Below are 19,363 nucleotides of genomic sequence, written 5' to 3'. Positions count from 1 at the left end.
CCTTTAAATCGTCCTCCAAGTACTGAGAGGTAAGTCCAAACGCTCTAAGAAAAGAATCTTAGTTGTCTGAGACACCACCTTCATCTCTTTTGGGACCTCTGGAAGGTGCCAGTTTTGGAGGAGGCACTTCTTCCTTCCACCATTAAGATAAAGTGACCTATGGTTGGAATTCCAGAAGCACCTCTACCACGGTCTGCAAACAAAGACCCTGAGTGGAAAAGAACTATCATATTCTGCACCAGTCTACAGAATGTGCTGACAATCTCAATCTCAAGTTGACCCACCTCATCCCAAAATACCTTCAAATGAGGAAAGGACCATAAATCATGGAATAAGTCTGAAGCTGTCTGAGCACATCAAGGACAAGCAGTCATCTATAAAGTGCAGCTGGGGTGCGAGGGAGATTAAAAGCATTAATGGCCTAGTGAATAGTTTTCAGATGTGTCACCCTCCATGTTTCATTTATTATATGTTTCTGAATAGCCAATAAACCCTGTTTGACAAGGTGTTTATCATCCACAATGTAGATGGTTTCCCATCTTTTGAACACTGTATCTGGGTGAGGAGTTAGAAATCAGTCTTGATATAATAGCGATACACTAGGGTGTTGAGTACTCAGAAGAAAAGCATCAAACACTACTTTTTGGACATGTAACAAAGTTAATGCTTACAGTAGGAATTAAACTACATAACTTGCAGAAAGTTAGTCCCCATCACACCAAACTTAAAGGACAACTCTGAAGGAGTAGCCCAACACGGCTCCTGGGGTGAAACAAGTCCCCTAATTCCCTTCTCAGACCTATGCCCTGAACAGTTTACTAGCGTGTCCTGTTAAGAAACTCAGGTTGTCCTCTAAGGGTAAATGTTTTAGAGCCTTGATATGAGAGGTCAAAATGTTTGCAGAGGATATTTCAGGCCAAAATGGTGTCACCAAACATTGAAGATCTCTTAATGAAAGACTGTAACAGAGAGCATATCTTTTTAAATCGTTTTGTCTATGGATACCATTTTGGAGTGTGCATGTGTTTTTTTTTATCACTTTTTCCTCAGTTTTTTGTGAGGTAAAGTGATGAAAAAATGGTGACTTGGCCATTTAGATTTTTTGTTCCATTACGCCGTTTGCCATATGGGATAAATATTTTTATATTGTGTTTTTCGAGCAGGAGATGCCTATGTTTGTTTCTTTATTTTTATTCTTGGGAAAGAGTTGATTTTTTTATATTTTATTTTATATTAAATATATATATTTCTTTAACTTTTTTTTCAGGCTCCCAAGGGCCTAACAACATGCAATTGTCAACTTGCCACTTTTATTTAACAAAGGAACAGATCCATTGATAAATAGAAGATTCAGTACAGCAGGTCTACATTGGAATATACCTGTAAAAGGCATCAGGGCTGCATGAAGGCTCCAGCCTTTCACAATGAATGATCAGCACCCCTAATTGCTGCCTGGGGGATTTGTTCCAGGCCCAGAAGTGCAGCACTTCTGGGATTTGCGCATTAAGATGTAGTGGTCATGTTTGACCATGGCATCTGAGGGGTTAAAGGGGTTCTCCAGGAATAAAAAAAAATAATGAAAATACTTTAATATTATTTTATAATAAATATATTCACAAGTACCTTTCATTAGTTATAACGTTTTTGTTTGTTTTTTGTCTAGAGGGCAAATATAAGGAGAAATAAAATGTCTGCCGTCCTATCAGTACACACAAAACCTGTCCTAATCACATAGGAGGACAAGTTACTTCACAACAATGAGCCATAGTGCTGCCTCATCCTCCTCTCTGCTGTGATCATGATCCTAAATACAGATGAATCTCTGTAGGAATGGAGATGATGAGGAGACTTGAGAGGAGGGTGAGGTGTGGCTAATGAGCAGCAGCACTTGTTTACAGTCTCCGTTACACATTATCACAGCCTGTCTTGTCCGTCCTCTCTGTACTTCATGTCTCCTCATTAACTAAATTCCCTAGAGATTCAGTTAAAGTTCTTATCGGCTGTATTCAGGATCATAATCCCTGACAAGCAGAGCAGAGAGGAAGCTGAGGCAGCTCTTTACCTCAGTGTTATAAAGTAACTTGTCCTCATGTGTAATCTGGACAGGTGTTGTGTGTACTAATGGGACAGCAGCATTTTTTCCCCCCTGATGATTGCTCCCCAGACAAAATGAGTCATTATAAATAATGAAAGATATTTGAGAATATATTTTATAAAAAAGTAATATTTAAGTATTTTCATTTTCCTAATTCCCGGAGAACCCCTTTAAGTGTCTGCAGTCACCAGTATCACCAATCACAGCATTAGCCCCGGGTGATATGAACATAGAGCTACCCCTCCATTCTTTACTATGGGACTTCGAGAAATAGTCGAGCCAGTGTTCAACTATTTTTAGAAATCCCATAGCAGTGAATGGATGGTGGTTAGGCATGCGTGGCTTGCTGTCCCTTCAGGCCCCTGTTTTGGAGATAGAGGCAGGTCCCAGAGTTGGGATGTGCACCTATCTGACATTTATGCCATATCCTAACAATATGCCATACAACCCCCTTAAAGGCTATGGACACCGTCATAGGCAATTTGTTATAATTGCATTTACTAATTTTGGGCTAAAAATCATTTTTTCAATTGGTCTTTATTAAAAATATTGAGCCTTTCTGTTTTTTTAGCTGTGTGAATCGTACTTTCAATTTGTGCCGTCATCTAGTAAACCTTATCTCTAAATTACTAACTGGACATAAACACTTATTTAAAGAGGAGCTTTCACCAATCCTGATATGCCTGTTTTAATAACTACATGCATTCCCCCACATAATAACAATTCTGGAGCATCTAGTCTTATGTTGTGCCATTCCTTTATTATTTCAACTAGAAGTTTTTAATGAATTGCTAGCAGTCTGCAATAAGGGCACAGACTGACAATGGCAGCACTGACTGGATAGCGTCAGTTTGTGCAGGGACACACACCTCCAACTGGTTTACCACCCTCTTTACCCTTACTGCAGACTGCTAGCAATTAATTCATAAAATCGGACATGTCATATATTTTGCACTCAAAAGCCCTTCCTTGGGCTTTCAAGTCCATCCATGTTCTATCTTTTGCCGTATCTTACGGATCGCACACCCATTCAAGTCAATGAGCGCAGAGTTCACACGGCCGGTACCCATGTATTGCAGACCGCTATTGATCCAATATTCACCAAACAGTTTAAATGGGTTAGTTAAGTTAAAACTGTATAATGCTAATCTGCTGTGGGGCAATTAAAATAATAAAATAACTCTGATCTAGTGCTGCTACTTTTTCCTTTTTCCAGGGCTGCAGTCAGTAACATTTTGTTGTGTGCAGAACTGATGTCCCATATGCCATTGCAGCCAATTAGCGGCCTCAGGCTATACACCATTGAGACCAGAGATTGGCTGCAGTGGAATATGGAACATCGCCATCCACAATAATACCTCACTGGCTGCAGCCTGGGGGAAGGGAAGGAGAAACAACACTAGTTCAGAGGGGCGGGTGCAGGTTAGGTAAGGCATTTTAATATTTTACTGGTCCCACAGCAGAGTAGTATAAAATTAAACTCGGAAAATCCGTTTTAGGGCTCATGCACATGAACGTGTTCACCCCGTGCGAATAAATAGCAGCCCACAATGCACAGACCCCAACCGTTTGGCCACCATTTGAGCATGCGGACCAATTCACTTAAATCGCAAAAACTAGAACGGCCACCCTGCAATATAGAATACTAACCTTGAATAAACCCTGGAGTTTTATATTTGAATAAAATTATATGTTATTGTAATTTCACCTGGAGGCTAGATGTTGGTAAGGGATTCTTTCCCCAAACATTTATATGTTTTTAACATTAGTATTTAATAAAGTATGTATTCTTATTTGGGAACTAGAATGCTTGATTTATTTATTTGGGTTATGTATAAGGGTGCATGCAAATGACTATGTATTTTGCAGTCCGGAAAACGGACAAGAATAGGACATGTTCTATCTTTTTTGTGGGGCTGTGGAACGGACATACAGATGCGCACAGTACGCATTATGCTGTCTCCGATGTTTTCGGTCTCATTGAAGTGAATGGTTCCGCATTCGATAGAGTCATTTGAATGGAGCCTTAAAGTAAGCTTCTCCCAGTGATGTTTTGTATTATAGGAGTAAAGTTTATATTGGTTTCATCATATTGTACATGACAACTTCATTGCTCTGCTAGATTTATTTCATGCAGGCAGGTTAGGGGCGTGTTATTTCTCAGAAGACGTGTCCTGTATGCTGCAGTTAGTGACAGTTAAAGGATGGAACTGAATATGTGCAACCACCTCAGTAAGGTGGATGCAGAAATTAGAAAAAGAGCAAACAGCAGGTGACGCTATAAAGATAGATTTCATTGAATAACTGGGTGACTATGTTAAATGTTTAAAGGGGTTGGCCACTTTCTGGTTCATGTTGACTAATGTGTTTGTGAGATGATTACATGGCACTTACTTATATAGCCTTTCTTGAATTCCTGCACCATTTTCTGTATTTCATAAGGTATGCCCCCTTGTTCCCAAAGCCCTGTGCAGACAGAGGTCCTGTCCATTATATAGTTTCTGTCGGAGGATCATGTGACCAAGCCCATAACCTCCGTGTGATGTCTCCATTCAAACACACCGTACTGTACTAAACTCACTTTCAGATGGCAGGTGCAGTGTATTTGAATGGAGGTGATCTGCCTGGTCACATGACCTTCCATCAGTGGCCATCTTATGGACAGGACCTCGGTGTGGAAAGCACAAAAAACTTTGTAAACAAGAGAGCATACCTGATGAAATATAGAAAATATATATATAAGTGCCATGTAATCATCCTAAAAACACATTGGTCAACAGTAACCAGAAAGTGGCCAACCCCTGTAATTACATGCTGTTACAAAAGTATTCAGATCGAGTTGCCTGTTTGAAAACTGTAGAATATATTTTCATAGGACAACCCCTGTTAGCTCTAAATTTTCTAAGCAATTTTTAATATGTGTGGTTGTTTTTTTTGCCAGATATTTCCTGGATTGATTCTGTCTGATATAAAGCCAGCCAAAAGGATGAAATTCAAGACTGTTTGCTATCTCCTAGTTCAGCTCATGCACTGTCGTAAGATGTTCAAGGCGGAAATCCCTTTTTCCAATGTAATGACTTGTGAGGATGATGATAAGGTAATGAAAATTAGTACCAGCCACACAATATGTATGAGACGTTGTACTGTAAATTAATTTTATTTAGAAAAATAGTTTGTGTTTATCGGTGCAGTTTATTGATATACTGTATTAATATTCTGTTTAGTCAGAATATCAAAAGCTCCTCTGTATACTATTTTAATAGGAACAGTGACCTTTATTACTACAATAAAAAAAATCCATTATAAAAGAGATAAACCTCTGGCTAGACATGTGAAGGAGTGTCACAATTACAAACCAGAAGTTATTAAAGAACCTACTCAAAGAGGTGATTGGAATAAAAAGTTGTCGATGAGAGAGACTCAATGGAATACTAGGATGCGTACCCTACAACCTTTGGGCCCCAATGGCCAGGTTAACTCTACGTGTTTTATATAACCTGCCATTTATCAAAGTGAACTAGTATTCGGCATCCCAGGACTACTATGTTGAGCCGCTCAAGGCTGTAATCCCTGGTTTCACTTGCAAAAATCTTTATATCCTCCCCTTGGTTCTTTATAGTCATATAAGGTATCCTTTGGACTACTGGTTTTGGAGCTCTTACGAAATGTTGCAACAAGGGGTTAACTGACTGGCATGGTTTCCCCTTGTTGCACAGATTTTATGGTTTACTACTTAGAGTTTCTAAATAGACCAAAATGCCCTATTTAGATTTGAAGGGGTGTACATATTTTCTCAGTAAGCAGAATAATTATTCGCCCATCAAACAGTCCCTAAACAAATGTAAGATGCCGGTGGGTGTCAAGTGTAATGTCACTTCTGCCCAAAATAAGCTAGGGAAGCCATCTTTGTTGTGGGTACTTTATAACTAAGTTTTTGTTGTGCCCCTCGTGCTATGTCAGGACATGTGCTATGTCGTGACATAATTTCTGCCTAAACTAGACTGCAAGTGCCATCTTTGTTATGGGCGGAAGGAACATGTGCTATGTTGTGACATCACGTCCGCCCAAACTAGACTGCAGGTGCCACATTTGTTGTGGGCAGAAGGAACTTTTGTGCAGGTGCACTTATCATCTGCTTATCTGAGCATCCTCTATTTATAGCGTCCCAGGAGACCCACACTTGCACTCCTGAGCAGGCTGGCTCCTCGCATTGAGTTGAGCTTCCCCTGGGCAACTGTCCCTGCTGCCAGGGAAACCCTTCAGGATGGACATATCTACCAGAGTGATTAGTGGATCATCATCTTCCTGGGCAAGATAAGTACTTAGTGGCTTATACTGATGATGCTGCCTAGATTATAACTGCTACATATATCTGGCACCCCATGTGTTCTCTGCTATGTGTATATCACACACCTACACTAGGGGCAAAGTATGTACTCTAACTGCTGTACATCTAACATGTATTACTCTATGTGTATATCACACATGCATACACTTCCCTAGGGTCTCCATATTGCCCTAGTTTTTGGTTGTATATACCATACATGCATGTCTCTTGCTCCATCTAGCCCTTGATATATTTATCTTGGGGGGTGGGGGGGGGGTGATATCTAAGTTTTTCTCAATTTACCCACTATCCCCAGTTTGTCTCTTTATAGTATGAGCCCCTGATGAACGCCAGGATAAGACCCCCGGGGAGAACCGTGTTGGGCCAATAGCTAATATCTTGAGACATCAGAACAATTAAAATCCTACCTTCCTGTTTCATGTGTACATAGGTATATTGGTATACTAAATACTGTATATGCACTTTTTTGTAATCCCACTTCCTTACCTGGAAACCCCAGTGTGCACAGGGTTTTCTAGGGAGAGCAAAGAAGACAGTGGGATCTCCTTTCTCAGAGCGGAAGTTCTGCTGTCAGTTAGGGTGGAATAGGGATGTTATAGGGGTTTTCTGGTGTTTTTCTTTGTTTATGTTTTTGGGATTTTTTTTTTATTGTAGTAGTAAAGGTTACATTTTAGGGGAAGTTTTTAGTTTTCTGTGATATACTTATTTTAGTGCTTCTCCTAGATCAGTGATGGGCAAACTGCGGCTCTCCAGCTGTTGTAAAACTACAAATCCCATCATGCCCTGCTGTAGGCAGACTGGGTATACTGGGAGTTGTAGTTTTACAACAGCTGGAGAGCCGCAGTTTGCCCTTCCCTGTCCTAGATCTTTGGACCCACTAAGTGTAGACTTCTAAGGTCTATGATACTAAAAGGAACTGTAATCGGGTTCATACTGCATGAACCTTGGGCAACATTAAATCCTAATAGGGTCCCTTATGACAGAGACCTGTGTTTTACTTTGAAATGCTAGACAGTTTCAGAGAAAACATAGTTTTAATAATCTGGCATCCAATGTAAGGTTCATAGAGCAGGAGAAGCTATGGGAAAAGATTAATTAAAATGTGTAATTCATATATTTACACCTCAGTTTGAGCTCAAGTAGGTGGCTCTACTGCCTGACTGACAGCCTCCCCTAAATACTTAGGCTGTCAATCATTGATAGGACCACTTACACGTCTCCTAAAGCATAGATAGAGCTGACTTTTATGTGAATAAATTCCAAGCGTTGCTGAAACATTTAGTATAATACTCCCATCAATCTGCTGAGATCTTCCTGATCTACAACATTCTGCCTTCAGATTGCACTGCATTTTCATAGTGACAGATTCCCTTTGAAGCTTTCTGTCACATGGTTTAGGCAGCATGAACCCGATGAGAGGTTTCCTTTAAACTTGATTTTGCAATTTGTAAGGCCTGTAAAGGTGCATCACACAAACCCATCATTGACTTACAATGGTTTTAGTGCTGGATCCTTCTTGTTCATTTTGGAGATAATACAACCGGATCCTTTCTAAACAGATGCAGACCGTTGTATTCATGAATGGATTTGTTTTTGACTCCCTTACGGATCCAGCAAAAACGCTGATGTGAAAGTAGCATTAGGCTGAATGCACACGGCCGTGAGAGGTCCGTGGTATCCCGGCCTGGATTCCTGCTGAGAGCAGGAGCGCACGGTCATTGGTTGCTATGACGCCATGCGCTTCATGCCGCCGCTGCACTACAGTAATGCATTGGTATGATCTATACAAGTGTATTACTGTAGTACAGCGGCGGCATGAAGCGCACGGCGTTATAGCAACCAATGACACCGTGCACGCCTGCTCTCAGCAGGAATCCATGCCGGGTTACCACGGACCACTCACGGCTGTGTGCACTCGTCCTTAATCGGCCAGTTTCACACATCCGAATTACAGAAACATTTTAAGAATTGTAATATAGGGACAAAACCTGGACCTTCTTGGTTCTACGAAATTAAACTTAGAATACAATGATGATCTTATTTTAGCTCTGTAGAAACACAGGCGTGCTACCAACGTGTAATCATTTTTCAATACGCAAAACAAGAATCTGTCAAAATCTTTATGAGATTGACCATATACTGTCATACTGCACATAACATGGAAGGTTGTAACTATGTGTTTCTTTTGTCAAACATTTGATAACTGCCTTCCCTCTAATTTCATTATATCAGAGGAGAGCTTTACGAACAGCCTCCGAAAAACTCAGGAACCGTTCTTCATTTTCCACAAATGTCATACACAATACTCCAGGAACTCGTGTGAATCGTTATATTAGTCGTTTGATTGAAGCTCGACAGACTGATTCTGAGATGTCAGATTTGAATTTTATAAGTTTAAAATACAAGCAGGCAGAACGTGAACAGAAGGTAAGTAAAGCTAAATGATGAGATATGCACATAATTATGCTTAGAATTACCATTTAAGGCTTTGATCATATTAGTGTTGTGGCTGTTTTTACTTTTCTTACAAAGAATCTATCAGGATTTTGTCAGGGCGTTGGTATTTTTGATTGAAAGATTTGGGCTGTAAAGTGATCCCTTGTTGCTGTCACAAATTCTGAAACCTCCAGCAGAAATCTAACAAATGGAAAGGTGAACAGAGCCTAGAAAGCATATAGTCAGTAGTAGTATTTTTTTTCTTTCTATTTGTTTTCAAATGTTTTATTTCAGGTTGACATAATAAAGGAGTACTTACAGCATTTCTTGTAGTGGCATGTCATCAGTAAAAGTTCCAACATAGACAATCAGAATAATATATTGGAGCTGCTACGTCAACCTTCTGATATTAGTCGTTTTTTTCATATAAGTGGAGAAGGGGAGTGAAGGGGCAGGTATAAGGATGGGTTATTGGAGATTAGTAATACAGTATAAGTCAGAAACCATAACTTGACACCCCGCAAACCGCAGGGTGAATAGAACAGAACAGTAGCCCGACATGTTCACCTTTCCTCCACAGTCAGTGGATTTTAAACCAGGGAGTTGAATGGCAGTTGAAACAGAGTGTGCCTGGGAGATATTGCGTGTAATTTTAGATGAGTTCTTAGTCACAGATTTGTCCATAATCTCTGTCGGCTCTAAACCTGGCTGTCTAGTGTCGTGATTTCATTATGAACCTGGGAGGGTAGACCTCATAGGGTTTTTACAACATCAGGAGGAAAAAAATGAAAACTGTAGTGCGACCTGTCGTTGTTTTGCGTTCGGGTGTCAGCAGGTCATACTAGTCCGCTCCGAGTCGTGAGATGGTTAATTCATGATCCTGGGAGGATGATTTTCATGGATCATTTATGGGGTCATGAGTGAAATCAGAGAGATTCTTGTGCGACTTGGCAACAGAGTACTGTGGATGTATCTGGGATGGCAGCAAGCGGCATTATTCTGTTTTAGACCACAAGGTTTCGCTGTTGGCTTCAAAGTAGCATGCAGTTGCAATCCGTAGTGTTTAAGGTGAGACAGGTATCACCCCAGAAAGAATACAATAAAAACAGAAACAAAGGGGAGAGCCTCCTGACCTATGTGACTGCATGAAGACAAAATGAGCCCGCTCTGGCACGGAGGAGTATGTCATGGATCAAAGGTATTCACAAGTTCCTCCCATCATGCTTCACTCCCCACAGCAGGGAGAGGTCGGTGTGGGATTGTTGGCCACGACAAGCCTGCCAGAAGTACCAAGTAATTTATGGTACAGGTTAGGAGGGGGGCACAGGCCTCGGTGGTGAGGGTGCGGCTCTAAGGAGCTGTGTTTTGTGGCCGCTGCAGCATGCCGGATATCTTGAGGCAGGTCTCTGTGCTGCTGCCAGGCTGGATGCCGAGCTGTGTGAGGGGAGCCAGCGTCGGGGACAAGAAGCAGGCCTCAGCCGCATCTTCCAGCGGCATACATAAAGGCTGTGTGGCTTATTGCCGCTGCCCGGGGTGTTGTCAGGTAGCCTTCTCCGGGCCATTAGTTTCCCGGGTGGTATGACCACTCTTAAATGCTGGCACTGCTGAATTTGTGTGCCCGGTGGAGGCAGATTCTTGGTTGGTAAGATGAGAGCTCTGTTAAAGGGGTATTCTGGAAAAATAACTTAATTTTTAAAAAACTGTGACCCAACCAGAACCCATACCTATATATATAACCAGAGCTTCAATTTACCTTGAAATCCATTTGTCTAGCTCCTGTTTGAGGCTTCGACACACTGATAGTATCATGGTGCCTGATCTTCCCTCACAAAACTTCAAAGACTGCAACCCCCACAAACCCTAGTTTTCCTGCTGTGAGTTTTTGCTTGTTCATGAGTGTTGCTGTTCATTGATTGGCTGCCTGATATACAGCCCAGTCATGTCCCCTCTACTCAGTGATCACCAGCACACAAACACAAGACATTTAGCTAGAGAATTGATAGCAACACACTGAGCATGCTCGACCTAACAGAGGCTCAGAACTACTGGTCGATGCCATGGTAATTTATGAGGAAACACAGTGGGTGGCAGATGAAGATGATTATATTGGGTAATTTATGTTTTTAGAGTAATTAATCATCAATAGTTATACCCCTTTAAGATGCGGCCATGTCCGATGCCCCACCCCCGGAAGTCCCCTTTTTTTCTATTATTTTACTGTCATTCTCTTGTTCCTGAGTGGTTTTACAACAGCACTTTAATCACTGAATATGAGTGATTTAACAGTATTTCACAGTTTAAATGTACATAAAAAGTTAAAGACCTGAAAAAATGAATGTCCAGGTATGGTGCCTGTAGTAAAAAACAAAACAAAAAACACTTAGTTGGTGTCAGTAGGTACTTATGGCACATCTCTTATTCCATTCACTTCATGTCAGACTTCTGTACCCTACCAGGTTAATGAGCTTTATTTTTATTTATTCTGACACATTGGCCAGTCATCCATAATTTTTTCAGTTTTCAAATCTCAGACAACCCCTTTAAGTAGACCTGTAAATTGTTTACTTTACTTATCTGATACCAGTTTATAATTCAAGATGTTTTATTGGTTGTTCAGACACATACCTAGATTCAGAATTTTGTTGAACTGCTGTCAACAGTGAGCAGTGCATTGTGGAAGATAACAAATACATATGTAAAAATATAATGTTAGTGCACGTGTAAACAGCTATATTGAGCTAAACTGCATTCTAGACAAAGCAAATTGACCCATATTGTATATGAATTAGAGACCTCAATTTACAAACCGGATTCCAAAAAAGTTGGGACACTAAACAAATTGTGAATAAAAACTGAATGCAATGATGTGGAGATGGCAAATGTCAATATTTTATTTGTAATAGAACGTAGATGACAGATCAAACGTTTAATCCGAGTAAATGTATCATTTTAAAGGAAAAATACGTTAATTCAAATTTTCACGGTGTCAACAAATCCCCAAAAAGTTGGGACAAGTAGCAATAAGAGGCTGGAAAAAGTAAATTTGAGCATAACGAAGAGCTGGAAGACCAATTAACACTAATTAGGTCAATTGGCAACATGATTGGGTATAAAAAGAGCTTCTCAGAGTGGCAGTGTCTCTCAGAAGCCAAGATGGGTAGAGGATCACCAATTCCCACAATGTTGCGCAGAAAGATAGTGGAGCAATATCAGAAAGGTGTTACCCAGCGAAAAATTGCAAAGATTTTGCATCTATCATCATCAACTGTGCATAACATCATCCGAAGATTCAGAGAATCTGGAACAATCTCTGTGCGTAAGGGTCAAGGCCATAAAACCATACTGGATGCCCGTGATCTCCGGGCCCATAAACAACACTGCAACACAAACAGGAATGCTACTGTAAAGGAAACCACAGAATGGGCTCAGGAATACTTCCATAAACCATTGTCAGTGAACACAATCCACCGTGCCATCCGCCGTTGCCAGCTGAAACTCTACAGTGCAAAGAAGAAGCCATTTCTAAGCAAGATCCACAAGCTCAGGCGTTTTCACTGGGCCAGGGATCATTTAAAATGGAGTGTGGCAAAATGGAAGACTGTTCTGTGGTCAGCCGAGTCACGATTCGAAGTTCTTTTTGGAAATCTGGGACGCCATGTCATCCGGACCAAAGAGGACAAGGACAACCCAAGTTGTTATCAATGCTCAGTTCAGAAGCCTGCATCTCTGATGGTATAGGGTTGCATGAGTGCATGTGGCATGGGCAGCTTGCATGTCTGGAAAGGCACCATCAATGCAGAAAAATATATTCAGGTTCTAGAACAACATATGCTCCCATCCAGACGTCATCTCTTTCAGGGAAGACCCTGCATTTTTCAACAAGATAATGCCAGACCACATTCTGCATCAATCACAACATCATGGCTGCGTAGGAGAAGGATCCGGGTACTGAAATGGCCAGTGTGCAGTCCAGATCTTTCACCTATAGAGAACATTTGGCGCATCATAAAGAGGAAGGTGCAACAAAGAAGGCCCAAGACGATTGAACAGTTAGAGGCCTGTATTAGACAAGAATGGGAGAGCATTCCTATTTCTAAACTTGAGAAAATGGTCTCCTCGGTCCCCAGACGTCTGTTAAGTGTTGTAAGAAGAAGGGGAGATGCCACACAGTGGTGAAAATGGCCTTGTCCCAACTTTTTGGGGATTTGTTGACACCATGAAATTCTGATTCAACATATTTTTCCCTTAAAATGGTACATTTTCTTAGTTTAAACTTTTGTTCCGTGATTTATGTTCTATTCTGAATAAAATATTAGAAGTTGGCACCTCCACATCATTGCATTCAGTATTTATTCACGATTTGTATAGTGTCCCAACTTTTTTGGAATCCGGTTTGTAAAATAGCTTGAAATGAATGCAAAAACTGTGAAGAAAAATACTTAAAAAGTTACTTAACCACTTCAACCCCGCTAGCTAAAACCCCCTTAATGACCAGGCCACTTTTTACACTTCTGCACTACACTACTTTCACCGTTTATCGCTCGGTCATGCAACTTACCACCCAAATGAATTTTACCTCCTTTTCTTCTCACTAATAGAGCTTTCATTTGGTGGTATTTTATTGCTGCTGACATTTTTACTTTTTTTGTTATTAATCAAAATGTAACGATTTTTTTGCCAAAAAATGAAATTTTTCACTTTCAGCTGTAAAATTTTGCAAAAAAACCGACATCCATACATAAATTTTTCGCCAAATTTATTGTTCTACATGTCTTTGATAAAAAAAAAAATTTATAGCGTTTACACACTATGGTACAAAAATGTGAATTTCCGCTTTTTGAAACAGCTCTGACTTTCTGAGCACCTATCATGTTTCCTGAGGTTCTACAATGCCCAAACAGTAGAAAAACCCCACAAATGACCCCATTTCGGAAAGTAGACACCCTAAGGTATTCGCTGATGGGCATAGTGAGTTCATAGAACTTTTTATTTTTTGTCACAAGTTAGCGGAAAATTATGATTTTTTTATTTATTTTTTCCTTACAAAGTCTCATATTCCACTAACTTGCGACAAAAAATTTAAAATTCTAGGAAATCACCATGCCCCTCACGGAATACCTTGGGGTGTCTTCTTTCTAAAATGGGGTCACTTGTGGCGTAGTTATACTGCCCAGGCAATTTAGGGGCCCATATGTGTCAGAAGTAGTTTGCAATAAAAATCTGTAAAAAATGACCGGTGAAATCCGAAAGGTGCACTTTGGAATGTGGGTCCCTTTGCCCACCTAGGCTGCAAAAAAGTGTCACACATCTGGTATCGCTGTACTCAGGAGAAGTTGGGGAATGTGTTTTGGGGTGTCATTTTACATATAACCATGCTGGGTGAGAGAAATAGCTTGGCAAAAGACAACTTTTCCAATTTTTTTATACAAAGTTGGCATTTGACCAAGATATTTTTCTCACCCAGCATGGGTATATGTAAAATGACATCCCAAAACACATTCCCCAACTTCTCCTGAGTACGGCGATACCAGATGTGTGACACTTTTTTGCAGCCAAGGTGGGCAAAGGGGCACATATTCCAAAGAGCACCTTTCGGATTTTGCAGGCCATTTTCTACACATTTTGATTGCAAAGTACTTCTCACACATTTGGGCCCCTAAATTGCCAGGGCAGTATAACTACCCCACAAGTGACCCCATTTTGGAAAGAAGACACCCCAAGGTATTCCGTGAGGGGCATGGCGAGTTCCTAGAATTTTTAATTGTTTGTCACAAGTTAGCGGAAAATGATGATTTCTTTTTTTCTTACAAAGTCTCATATTCCACTAACTTGCGACAAAAAATAATAAATTCTAGGAACTCGCCATGCCCCTCACGGAATACCTTGGAGTGTCTTCTTTCCAAAATGGGGTCACTTGTGGCGTAGTTATACTGCCCTGGCAATTTAGGGGCCCAAATGTGTGAGAAGTACTTTGCAATCAAAATGTGTAAAAAATGGCCTGCGAAATCCGAAAGGTGCACTTTGGAATATGTGCCCCTTTGCCCACCTTGGCTGCAAAAAAGTGGCACACATCTGGTATCGCTGTACTCAGGAGAAGTTGGGGAATGTGTGTTGGGGTGTCATTTTACATCTACCCATGCTGGGTGAGAGAAATATGTTGGCAAAAGACAACTTTTCCCATTTTTTTATACAAAGTTGGCATTTGACCAAGATATTTATCTCACCCAGCATGGGTATATGTAAAATGACACCCCAAAACACATTCCCCAGCTTCTCCTGAGTACGGCGATACCACATGTGTGACAGTTTTGCGCATCTAGGCTGCAAAAGTGCCCAAATTCCTTTTAGGAGGGCATTTTTAGACATTTGGATCCCAGACTTCTTCTCATGCTTTAGGGCCCCTAAAAAGCCAGGGCAGTATAAATACCCCACATGTGACCCCACTTTGGAAAGAAGACACCCCAAGGTATTTAATGAGGGGCATGGCGAGTTCATAGAAATGTATTTTTTTGGCATAAGTTAGCGGAAATTGATTTTTTTTTGTTTTTTCTCACAAAGTCTCACTTTCTGCTAACTTAGGTCAAAAATTTTAATCTTTCATGGACTCAATATGCCCCTCAGCGAATACCTTGGGGTGTCTTCTTTCCAAAATGGGGTCAGTTGTGGGGTGTTTGTACTGCCCTGGCATTTGAGGGTCTCCGCAATCATTACATGTATGGCCAGCATTAGGAGTTTCTGCTATTCTCCTTATATTGAGCATACAGGTAATGAGATTTTTTTTTCCGTTCAGCCTCTGGGCTGAAAGAAAAAAAATGAACAGCACAGATTTCTTCTTCGCATCGATCAATGTGGATGAAAAAAATCTCTGCCCAAAAAAAAAAGGAGGGGAAAGGCGTCTGCCAGGACATAGGAGCTCCGCCCAACATCCATACCCACTTAGCTCGTAGGCCCTGGCAAACCAGATTTCTCCATTCACATCACTTGATGTGGATGAATAAATCATTGCCGGGAATTATTATTATTTTTTTTATATACAAAGTGTTTGCCAAAGCATAGGAACGCCGCCTCCTCCTCAGCTCGTATGCCTTGGCAAACATATCTGTTACTGCAGAGTAGAAATCTCGTCTTGCAGCGCCGCATACACCGACTTGCGTGTAATCTGACAGCAGCGCAATGCTTCTGTCAGAATGCACATCAGTGCTGCAGCTAGTCGATCGGTTGGTCCACCTGGAAGGTAAAAAAAAAAAAAAAAAAAAACAGGCCGCAACGCAATAATTTTATTAACTTTGGAACAGAACATATAAACTTTAACTTTTTGAACTAAACATTAACCTTTTTGCTTACTGGTGTTTTATTTTTTTTTGTTTTTTTTTTTGTTTTTGTTTTTTTACCTTTATAGAACAAACCTCTCCTTCCCCATGGGTCAATGTGCAAAGCGCAAATCGCCCAAAGATGTGGCGAAGTTTGTTATGCACTTTGTCCCAGGTGAAAGGAGACGTTTGCAGCAGCTTTGAGTGAATGGGCCCTAATAGCCCTGTGTGCCTGTCCTGGTGAGATGATCCCTATGCTATGTGTTCCTGTGTGTGGTACTTCCAGAAACACTCCCCTAAGCATAGGGCAGGGTGGTCAGGACAGTCAGGACAGAAATAGCGGGTGTCACGCCTTATTCCACTCCTGCTTCAGACACAACATCTTTTTCGGGGTGACGGTTGGGTTGAGGTACCAGCAACGACATTGGGGAAATGTCGCTCGTGTAGATGGCTAACTACACTGGTGGATGGGGCCACGGAATCTCCTGGGTACAGGAGGCTCTTGATGATCTCTTCCTGAAATCTGAGGAAGGATGGTGTTCTCCCAGCCTTACTGTAGAGAACAAAACTATTACACAGAGCCAATTGAATCAAATATACAGACACCTTCTTATACCAGTGTCTGGTTCTGCGGGAAACTAAATACGGAGACCACATCTGGTCATTGAAGTCCACCCCTCCCATGTAAAGGTTATAGTCGTGGACTGAGAGGGGCTTTTCAATGACACGGGTTGCTCGCTCAATTTGTATTGTCGTGTCTGCGTGAATGGAGGAGAGCATGTAAACGTCACGCTTGTCTCTCCATTTCACCGCAAGCAGTTCTTCGTTACACAGTGCGGCCCTCTGCCCCCTTGCAAGACGGGTGCTAACGAGCCGTTGGGGGAAGCCCGCTCTACTAGTTTGCGCGGTGCCACAGGCGCCAATCCGTTCTAGAAACAAATGCCTAAAGAGGGCCACACTTGTGTGGAAATTGTCCACATAAAGATGGTACCCCTTGCCGAATAAGGGTGACACCAAGTCCCAGACTATCTTCCCACTGCTCCCCAGGTAGTCAGGGCAACCGACCGGCTCCAGGGTCTGATCTTTTCCCTCATAGACACGAAATTTGTGGGTATAGCCTGTGGCCCTTTCACAGAGCTTATACAATTTGACCCCATACCGGGCGCGCTTGCTTGGGATGTATTGTTTGAAGCCAAGGCGCCCGGTAAAATGTATCAGGGACTCGTCTACGCAGATGTTTTGCTCTGGGGTATACAAATCTGCAAATTTCAGGTTGAAATGGTCTATGAGGGGCCGAATTTTGTGAAGCCGGTCAAAAGCAGGGTGGCCTCTGGGACGGGAGGCGGTGTTGTCACTAAAGTGCAGGAAATCCAGGATGGTCTCAAATCGTGTCCTGGACATAGCAGCAGAGAACATGGGCATGTGATGAATTGGGTTTGTGGACCAATATGACCGCAATTCATGCTTTTTAGTTAGACCCATGTTGAGGAGAAGGCCCAAAAAAAATTTAATTTCGGAAACTTGTACTGGTTTCCACCGGAAAGGCTGGGCATAAAAGCTTCCCGGGTTAGCGGTTATAAATTGTGTGGCATACCGGTTTGTCTCTGCCACAACTAAGTCTAAGAGCTCCGCAGTCAAGAACAGCTCAAAAAATCCCAGGGCCGAACCGATCTGAGCTGTCTCAACCCGAACTCCAGACTGGGCGGTGAAAGGGGGAACTACAGGTGCGGCTGAAGTTGGGGACTGCCAATCAGGGTTTGCCAGCACCTCAGGGATTCTAGGGGCTCTACGGGCACGTCTTTGCGGTGGCTGCGACGGGGTCACTACTGCACGTGCCACCGTACCAACTTCAACTGCCCTTCTGGTGCTCGCTACTTCACCATGTTGTACGGCAGTGCTGGTACTAGGTCCAGGAAGGGCTGGGCTGCTGGTGTATGCCTCACCACGTAATCCGACAGCACCAGCCCCACTCTGCTGCTCTTGAAGCGGATCCTGCGCAACCTGCGGTCTAGCGACACGGGGCCGGGTACGTCTGGTGCTATCAGGGACCTCAGCCTCCTCGTCCGAACTTTGGGTCAGAGAGCCACTGCTTTCTATAGGTTTGTATTCTGACCCGCTCGATTCATCAGATGAGGGTTCCCATTCCTCATCCGACTGGGTCAGAAGCCTGTAGGCCTCTTCAGAAGAATACCCCCTGTTTGACATTTGGGCAACTAAATTTAGGGGTATTCCCTGAGACTACCCAAGAAAAAAAAGCAAGCCTGTCTTACAAATGGGAGGCTAGCGAAGTACCGGAGGCCGCTGCGGTTGATAAAAAATATCAAAACTGATTCTTTTATCGCCGCAGCGTGTGTAAAGTGAATGTGCAGTGATCAAAAAAAATATATTTTTTGTCACTACGGTGGGGCAGGCGTGGGTGAACGCACGTGTGGGCGACCGATCAGGTCTGATCGGGCAAACACTGCGTTTTGGGTGGAGGGCGAACTAAAGTGACACTAATACAATTATAGATCTGACCGTGATCAGTTTTGATCACTTCCAGATACTATAAAAGTACAAATGCTGATTAGCGATACGCTAATCAGCGAATAACGGACTGCGGTGCGGTGGGCTGGGCGCTAACTGATCCCTAAACTACCTAACCAAGGGGCCTAAACTATACCTAAAACCTAACGGTCAATACCAGTGAAAAAAAAAAGTGACAGTTTGCACTGATCACTTTTTTCCTTTCACTAGTGATTGAAAGGGGTGATCAAAGGGTTAATTGGGGTTCAGGGGGGTGATGTGGGGCTAGTATGTGGTGTTTGGTGTACTCACTGTGTAGCCTGCTCCTCTGCTGGATCCAACCGACGAAAAGGACCAGTAGAGGAGCAGTATTTACAAATATGATCTGCTATCTGGCTTGTCATTGGTTTTTTTAAAAATCAGCAACCTGCCAGCCGCGATCATTGGCTGGCAGGTTGCTGACGAAATGCTCCTTGACGAAATGCCGGCCCGCGATGCGCATGCGCGGGCCGGCTGTGACCGAAATCTCGCGTTTCGCGAGATGATGCACGGATGCATCCAGGAGGAATAAATCAACCACCTCCCGGACGCATCCGTGCGTTATGCGGTCGGGAGGTGGTTAAAGGGGCTATCCGACTAATGGAAAAAAAAAATACATTATAAAACTCA

General features: G+C 42.2%; 1 protein-coding gene across 1 annotated transcript in view; it reads left to right on the top strand.

Moving 5' to 3' along the window:
- The window catches only part of ADCY1 (adenylate cyclase 1), a 435,025-nt gene that overhangs the window by 259,829 nt on the left and 155,833 nt on the right, over positions 1 to 19,363 (top strand). The window contains exons 8-9 of the mRNA XM_044294968.1: positions 5,037 to 5,192; positions 8,676 to 8,870. Coding sequence (XP_044150903.1) covers positions 5,037 to 5,192; positions 8,676 to 8,870 — 351 coding nt within the window. The remainder of the gene's footprint in view (positions 1 to 5,036; positions 5,193 to 8,675; positions 8,871 to 19,363) is intronic.

The sequence above is a fragment of the Bufo gargarizans genome, chromosome 5, assembly GCF_014858855.1.
Source record: "Bufo gargarizans isolate SCDJY-AF-19 chromosome 5, ASM1485885v1, whole genome shotgun sequence".
Classification (NCBI taxonomy): Eukaryota; Metazoa; Chordata; class Amphibia; order Anura; family Bufonidae; genus Bufo; species Bufo gargarizans.
The sequence above is the reverse complement of the archived record's forward strand: the minus strand, read 5'-3'. Positions and strand labels throughout refer to the sequence as shown.